General features: G+C 41.3%; 1 protein-coding gene across 1 annotated transcript in view; it reads left to right on the top strand.

Annotated features, from left to right (window-relative positions):
- The window catches only part of LOC107559360 (KN motif and ankyrin repeat domain-containing protein 4-like), a 22,480-nt gene that overhangs the window by 377 nt on the left and 13,651 nt on the right, over window positions 1-8,452 (top strand). The window contains exons 2-7 of the mRNA XM_016243145.1: window positions 2,810-2,886; window positions 3,010-4,524; window positions 4,751-4,832; window positions 5,005-5,337; window positions 5,438-5,522; window positions 6,312-6,531. Of these exons, the coding sequence (XP_016098631.1) occupies window positions 2,859-2,886; window positions 3,010-4,524; window positions 4,751-4,832; window positions 5,005-5,337; window positions 5,438-5,522; window positions 6,312-6,531 (2,263 nt within the window). The 5' untranslated portion in view covers window positions 2,810-2,858. The remainder of the gene's footprint in view (window positions 1-2,809; window positions 2,887-3,009; window positions 4,525-4,750; window positions 4,833-5,004; window positions 5,338-5,437; window positions 5,523-6,311; window positions 6,532-8,452) is intronic.

The following is an 8,452-nucleotide window of genomic DNA, read 5'->3' as shown; positions in this document are numbered from 1 at the left end:
ATGTAGAGGAAAAGATACAGAATAGTGTATATATATATATATATATATATATATATATATATATATATATATAAACAACTCATAAGAGAAGTCAAGTCAAAGAGTTGGAGCAAAACTCTAAGGACATCTTTAAACTCTGGGTGACCAGCCATTTTTTTTGTACTATATTAAAATATTGCAAGAATTAAAATTTAAATTAAAAGTGCTTTAGTGTAATTTGGGTGTGTTGAATCTGAATTAGTGATTGTTTCACTAAAACAATAGAGAGATGTCCTCGACTGCTTAATTTGAGCCAATGAACAGGAGGTTTCAAATGGTGACTTTAAAAGACACTTTGTGAATGCTCCTCAGGCACCGAGTGCTGAATGTCCCTCATGTCTTTGATTATACAGTGAGTCAGAATTTACTTTGCTGCACACACGTCTTCTCATGTAACTGGTGTGCATGCACATATTGATGTTGGCAGAGAGCCAAGATTGTCGGCATGGTCCAAATACTGTGGACATGGAAAAAATCCCACAGAGGAAGAGATGGAACAACACTGTAAGGATAAGAAAGTGTAGATAGATAGATAGATAGATAGATTACTCTTTTCTCACAGTAGTCTTTCTGAAAAGTCCAGTAGCAGAGACTCTCCACCACACCTTCTCTCCCTAAAATGAAAGGGTGATGGGGTCAGAGAGCAGGAGAACCGATCTTTGGCTTTAGTCCTCCAGCCAGCTCCAAAGGATCTGAGCCAAGGAAACCACACCACTTACAGGGCCAAACAGGAAGAGTGAAACGTCTGTCTATTGTGTGTGTTAAAAATGTGTGTGAGTGAGAAAGTGTGCAGGACCAGCAGTCTGTTTTATGTAAAAGTGAATCAGGTCTACTTGAGTTGTTAAATGTGCATGTCAAAACACAGCTAGCATAACATATGTTATTCAGAGAAGAAAGCGTGAAGAGGTTGTGTCATCTGACACATTTTAGTGATAGCACAATGAGGAGAGATATGAAAAGACTCAATTAGAAAAGCCACACAGTCATTTAGAAGTTATGCATTGTGCAGCAATGTTTGCTTGTATATGACTGAATATGAAATTCACTTCCAGTTGTAGCAGACTAGTTTGAAACTCTTCGCAGGATAAAATGTTTGTTCCTCTCAAGTTTCCAGTTTGTTTGTTTTTTTCCATCCGCCAAGCCTGACCTAAAACCTGAAATTGTCCGTTCCTTTCAGAGGACACAGTGTTTCAAATTTTGTTCTTAGAGCGGTAGCAGTTTTTAAGTTGTCATGAGTTTCAATCCAATTTGTGGTGTAAGAAAGAATGCAGCGGAGAGAAGTATTTAATGAGAGGAGGGATTTTTTTCCCTTACTGCTGCAAAAAAGAGAAGGGAACAATAATCATTACTGTGAAATGGAGTGTGCCTTACTCAGTGAACACAGACTACATTGTGAAAGTGACCAAAGAAATCCTAAATCTAGCAGAATGGCTGAATTAAGACTCAGTATTAAAGCTGTCTGTATGCTAGAAGCAACAGCACTCATAATTATTTAGTATTTATATTACAGTTGTTTATAATAGTGGTGCAAATTAATTTTCAGCATTAGGACAGAAATATCTACTACAGAAATATCTATCTACCTACAAGTACTCAAGGGGTCTTCAACATCAAATTCTGTGCTATTACACTGGATGTGTCACTTTCTGGTAGATAGTTCTAAACATGTCAACAGTGCAACTTTCTTTAACTAAAGTAGCAATTTTCAAACTGCTGCTCCGCCTAATTGTTAACCTGAAAGAGAAAACTGACTGCAGAAGACCGTTTAAAGTAAAGCCACCTCAGTGTCTCTGGTGACAAAGGTGAGATTTCAAGCATATGTAGAAACATTTGAGTTCACATACTAGCGTAGAGTATGTTTCAGCATATATCATGCCAGCATATGAGAGAGGTGAAAATGGGGTTGTGTCAGTCTATGTGTGTCTGTGAGTAAATGTGCATTTTAAACATGTGCCCTACCAACACAGTTTAGGTGTACCTACACAACAGGCATGTTCAATCCTGCTCCTGGAGGGCCATTTTCCTGCAGAGTTTACCTCCAACACACCTGCCTGGAAGTTTCTAGTGATCCTGAAGACCAGTTCAGGTGTGTTTAATAAGGGCTAGAGCCAAACTCAGCTGGAAGGTGGATTAGATACCCCTGTGTCCAGTGGATGTTCAGGATACAGGAAACATTTGTCAGGAAATTTTCCTGCATAAGACTATATCAGCAATGCATTTGTTTTTGTCAGACATGGCCCATATACCTAAATTGGTATATCAGTTCTTTCAGATCAGTTTGCCTTAGTATAGTCAGATACTGAGGTATGTCATAACCAAAAAAAAGGTCAGCCCCCATTTGTTTGTTTGTCTGGCTGATCTCTGATAGAGAAGAACGGTGGAACAGACAGGTATGAAAGAAGAGCAGCTGCAATTTTAGATAAGATAGTTTTTTTCTACCAGTGTGAGCAATGCCAAGGTGGTTGTCTGTGTGTATGTAAGCCAGTGGAAATGTTTGGTCTCAGCTATTTGTGTGTTTACTGCATAGCTCACATTGTTTGGGCTGTGGCTGCTTCTGTGATGCCTTAAAAGTGCTGTGTGGTCAAAGAGAGATAGAGAAAGAGAGATGGGAGGGATAAAGAGAAAGAGAAGAAAGAGTCTGGCTTTGTAAATCTGCAAAAAAGTCATGCACAACCTACTTTCATCTCAACTTGTGTTCCCAGCATTTAGAAGCGCTTGATTCTGTTTCATTTAACACATCAGAGTAACAACAATGTATTTTTGTCCTCAGGTGGTAGGAGACACAAACTAAAAAACCACATGAAGCTGAAAACAGACTTATGTTAAGAACAATGGATACCCAAAAAGGTATGAATCACACAGTTTTGTTTAAGAACACATGGTACTGCAGTTCCAGTGGTCTGAATACATTTGGACTGCTTTGCATACTGTGCATCATTTCTGCCACTCACATTTGTGTTTATCTTTTAGAGAACGGCATCTCTCCAAAAGAGAAGGGGAGTCAAAGAGGACCACCCTCCTATTCTGTAGAGACACCCTATGGATTCCATCTGGACCTGGACTTTCTCAAGTATGTCGATGACATTGAGAAAGGCAACACTATTAGGAGGGTGCCAATGCAGAGAAGGCAAAGAGGACGAAATAATGGCATCCTGTCACGTAACTTAAGCCTTCCAGGTTATGGATGCAGAGCTACAGAGTGGAACTCAGTAAGCACTTTATGGCCCAAAACCAAACTGGGAGACTCTCAACAACATTTCGAGTTTCGATCTAGTGACAGTGTGTCTGCTGGCTACGCCAGGAGGAGAGAACCCATCTATAAGTCCTTCACATCTGCAGAGATGGAGGCTTTTGATGAGCAGCCCTTAGGACGTTACGTCAGGCCAAATCTCTTGAGAGCCTCCAGTTTACCCTTGACCGTTTTATTGAGAAAACACTCTGAGTCAACCGAGGATCCAACCAGCCCCAGCAGCCCCAATGAATATCTAATGCAGGAAAACGGCTCTTCTGAAGATGTATTCCATGCCTCCAACAGCAGGATAGGTAGAGCAAACGGGACGCTCCAGCGGCTCACTGCAGCTCTTGAACGAGTTGCAGAATTGCAAGAGGAGATCAGAGTCGTTCCTGAGCTCAAGGCGCAGATATGCATTTTGCAGGAGGAGCGAGAGAGACTTTTACTCCAATTACATTTCCAAAACAAAACCACTGGGCCACTGGATGTACCTACTGCTCCTCTATACATTAAGAACTGGGACACTCCTTCTTCTACCAGAAAAAATCAAGACAAAGCAAGTGATGACTGGATGAACCGAGAATATGACCGGCTAGAGGAAAATGTCAAGGCTTCTTCTGAACAAGTTGAAGCCGTTGCAATGACTTCAACTACTGAAATAATTCTTCCAGAGATTGAAAGATGTAAGACGGTCTCACGAGAAAGAGATCTTTTGGAAAATGGAGACAAAACTCTCACTGAAACTCTCCAGAGAAAATGTGTTTTGCTGGAACAGACACTTCATGTACTGGAGGTAGAGCTGGACAGGACACGAGCTTTGCTGAAGCAGCAAGTAAAGGAGAGTCTTCTCAAGGATGAGAAGATCAAGCAGTTGACCATACAGCTTGAAATGGGGCACACACTGGCCAAGGGGATTTCATCTGAGAGCTCCTTAGTAAGTACACAAAGTCTTGAACCTGTGGTAGAACTGCAGGAAACACTAATAAGTGGGAAAGAGATGCCAACAGAGGAGGCAACTGCCCCTCAAGTTCTGGATCAACCTCCAGTATCACATGCAGACATGGAGCACCATGTGAAAAGATTACAAGAGCTCCTTCAGGAGCAATGGGAATGCCTTTGTGAATATGACTCATCAGGGAAAATGTCTTCAGACCACTTGTCTCCACGTGTCTGCACTATTCAAGAGCAGTTAACAACTTTAGTCACCCTTCTTACCCTCTATGTGTTTCCTACTGGTGATGCTTCACAACCAGGTATGACTCTGCACTCAATCACACCTTTAGGGGTACAACAAGCTTATCACTGGGGTACCCTCAAAGGGTAATAATATGCACCCTTTAGGGGTTGTTAAGCTAAAAGGATTATATTTTGAGGCTACTGTCCAAGTGACAAGCTATTCTACAAGAGCTACTTCTTTTCTGACCGTGTATGATGAAACTATGTTTAATGGTCTTTTGTGGTATTTCTGTGAATTGCAAGACTATAAAATTATGGAAATTCTTCTTGAAGTAGGAGAGAACCCCAAGACAGAACATTTGAAGACAATCAGCATAAGAGACAGGTAAATATATCACCACTATTGGCAATTTTTTGTAAAACAGTACTGGTCTTGGAAAACTAATGGTCTTGGAATAGAAATTATTTTTGTATAGTCATACAGAGTGACTTCAGACTAATCCACTAAAACAGTGACTTCAGAATACTAATGCTCTTTGATCTTCAACATTCTGAAGTGGGAGTGTGGAGACAGCGGGAATAAGTACTGCTATCAAACTACAAGAGCATGCAGAAGTGGATGTTGGCCTCAAGAAGAATACAACTAAAGAAGAAGGCAAACTATGGACCACATGGACAAAAGATTCCAGAATACAAACATGCAAAAGTAAAAATGCAGAATTCAATCCAAAAGAAGATGCCATAGATGTAGAGACCACAAAACAAGAAAATCTGCACAAGCAAACAAGTCAGGCAAGAGCTCTAGAGGATCAGATAGAGGAAGAGGCGAAGGATTTAATTTCTTTGAGCGTGGACTTGGATCAGAAATCTCTGGCAATGAAGGAAAACAGGTGAGATGAATACATCTTTAGGTCGTACAGCAATATGAGATTTAGTAGCTTTCTTATACATTTTAAACACAAATGGAAACCACCTGTTTTTTTCCCCCAGAGAAGCTGTTGATAAAGATTTCATAGAGGCATGCTATTTCCTGAGAGACCACATGGATAAAGTGTCAGAACCTGATAATGAACTGGTAATTCAAACTAACTAATTTATATGTGTAATATTCCCAGCTTGCCTGTTTTGGGTGGTGATTTGTACTAGTTTGAAGCTAGAAACCAAAGGGTTGATAGTCTAATCCCTGCACGGAATGAGACATGAACCATCACCACTGAACCCTTGAGCAAGACACATTGGGCCGGATTTACTAAATAGGGCAAATTAGCGTAAGACCAGAATCCCATAAAAGTGTCATAAATGACCAATGCAATCTACCAAGAGCAGCATAAATTGCAAACTATTGCAGCTATGTCAAGCACAAAATGGGTTAAGACATGCTTTTTGGGTGTTAAATAATGGCACAAATACCAGTTAATTGACTAGCCTAAACCTTAGTAACTCACGTCAAGTTTTGCATCTGAAAGGGAAACTCCTACAAATGCATATGCAATAAGGTCAGTCGCAAAAATAACTGTGTCCATGCCTTTTCATAGCCAATTTTTCACTGTCTCTAGTAAATCCTGACAGCAGGTTCTTAACACTAAAAAGAGGGTGTGCACTGGTGAAAGAGCTTTGAGTAAATCTGGCCCTTAATCTCCGGTACCTCCAGGGAGATTGTCCTTGTAAGAAGTGTACTGTTAGTTGCTGTACTTTGGAGACAAGCACCTGCTAAATGACTATTTACTACTTCTGCCAGGTTTTACTCTGCCAGATAATGAGTTACTACAGTACCATGCAGAGCTGAATCCGTAAATTGTTTTTGAAGTTTTTGTTGTCCTGTTAAGTAGTACCTCTAGTATTGGTCTTCTTTGATGATTTGCAGAGCCAGGCTCTCACTGTGGTGTTCCAGCAGTGGTTTCACATCTCTGCTGAGAAGGGAGCATGTGCCGACATTGTTGCTTTGTATCTCAATGAGGTTAACTCACAAACACCTACAGTCCTTCAGTTCCTGGTCAATATGGCGGATGATAATGGGAACACTGCCTTGCATTACAGTGTGTCTCACTGTAACTTCAGCATCGTTAAGCTCCTTTTAGACACAGGTCAGTGATGATATACTTTTTTTTGTCTAATTTTCTCATATTTTTAACTGTTTGGAAATAAATGTTTTAAAACAGGACTTTCATTATGGTGTAGAAAATTACGCTATCTTTGAATTATTTGAGGCTAATGAAAGCAAAACACATTCATTGTCACATTCATTGATCCTTCATAGACAGCATTTTATTCCTTCATTTAAATGAGTACTGACAAGTGTCAATAGAGTGGTGCAGGAATGAGTCCTACAATCTGGAAACGATATAGCATTTTTTTGGACTTTCATCATCCTGAAGATGATGAAATTAATGTTTGTTTGTTTGTTTTTAGGTTAAATACCTGAAATAAGGTCTGTGGTTAATACAAGTCCATTTTTTCCGCGTTTTATTCCATGACATAAAATACTTCAGTAATGGCCACATTTTTTATTTAATTATAATTTTTTTGTAACTTATTTTTAAGAAGTTGGTTTCTAACAAGTGGCTAAATGGATCTATAGAAGTACTCAAATTTTCCAACTCATCTTGGACAATGGATTATTTGTGTGTGCCATGTCATTTTATGCTTTGCATATAGCATGGATAGCTTAGCAACATGCTTACATCAAACTCTTAATAGATCAATCATTAGTGGTGTCTCTTTTGTGCTTCTTTTGAGTACTGCTATATTTTTAGTGTGGCACACACATTGCTGCCTAAGTAGAGCATTCCAAATCTGTCACTTGTGGAGTTCCATTTAATTTTGGATGCTGCCTTAGAAGGTGGTAGACAGGGTGGCACCTCACTAGGGCTTGAAAAAGAACTATTTTGTCCAAATAAAGTTCCTTTTCATGGGAACTTCGAACTGCGTCCTCTAGGGGTCGCTATGGGGAACACCTTGTTGTGACCCGTGTCTGAAGCATACATTGAAAAAACACCAACTTGTTGGCCGGCAACAGCCATGACGTCACTACCGGTGCGACTATAGTATAAATAGGCACCGGGAGCACACATCATTCTCTTCTTCGTCTTCATTGACTGTTTTGTTTGAAGCGTGCATTTCTGTGGTAAGATCGATCTATTCATCTCATTATGGCGAGCACTAGCAAAGCGTTTAAGGATGTGTGCATCAGTGTTGACGTTGTTTGACATCTGATGATGCACACGATCTATGCGTTATTTGTTTGGGCGAAGAGCACGCACGCATGCGATGCCTCCGAGTGGGCAATCGGCGTGCACTGCGAGTGTTTTTTCCAAGGGAAAAGCTCCGCTCTCGTTTGTCTCTTGGATCAGCCCAGCAAAAGCAGGAAATGTCTGAGGAGGGCAAAGAAGCTGAGGCTGAGCCTTCCCAATCCTCCTGCCCTGCGTATGATGAGCTTTTGGAAATTATGGATCGCGCCACGGTGAGGCTTTACTTGCCGTGAAGCAGGTGAAGAAAGTAACGTCGCGAGTATCTCGATGAACTTTATTCTTCTGGCCATAACCCTCCAGCCCAGGTGAGCCTTCCTTTCTTCCTGTTTTCCATATAAACATTGAGAAGGAATGGAAGAGGCCGTTTTTTCCTCACGCATCCATCGATTCCAGCATACGAGCTATGCCAACATCGAGGTGATGCGCGAAAGCGGTTATGAGAAGATGCCCCTATAGAGAGACGCTGGCCAGCTATCGCTCTATGGCTGAGACGTCCTCTAAGACTCTCCTCCTTGATATCTTGCTCGGATGCCAGGGCATTCGCAGCAGCAGCAGGTCGGGCTGTCGCTTCATTGCACACGATGGTGATGCTCCAAGCATATCAGGCTGACCGGCTGAAAGACCGGGATAGAAGTCCAGGTCTGAGCCCGAACAACCCAGGGGTCCTAGCCCGTCTCGGTTTGAGGATCAGAGACTGGCTCAGAAGGCTAGTGTCGCGGCTTGCGCTCCTCCCCTGCCCGCGGGTAGGGGTAGGAAG

The sequence above is a fragment of the Sinocyclocheilus grahami genome, unplaced genomic scaffold (assembly GCF_001515645.1).
Source record: "Sinocyclocheilus grahami isolate Dianchi unplaced genomic scaffold, SAMN03320097.WGS_v1.1 scaffold682.1, whole genome shotgun sequence".
NCBI classification, from domain to species: domain Eukaryota; kingdom Metazoa; phylum Chordata; class Actinopteri; order Cypriniformes; family Cyprinidae; genus Sinocyclocheilus; species Sinocyclocheilus grahami.
This window is presented reverse-complemented; position numbering and strand designations above follow the sequence as displayed.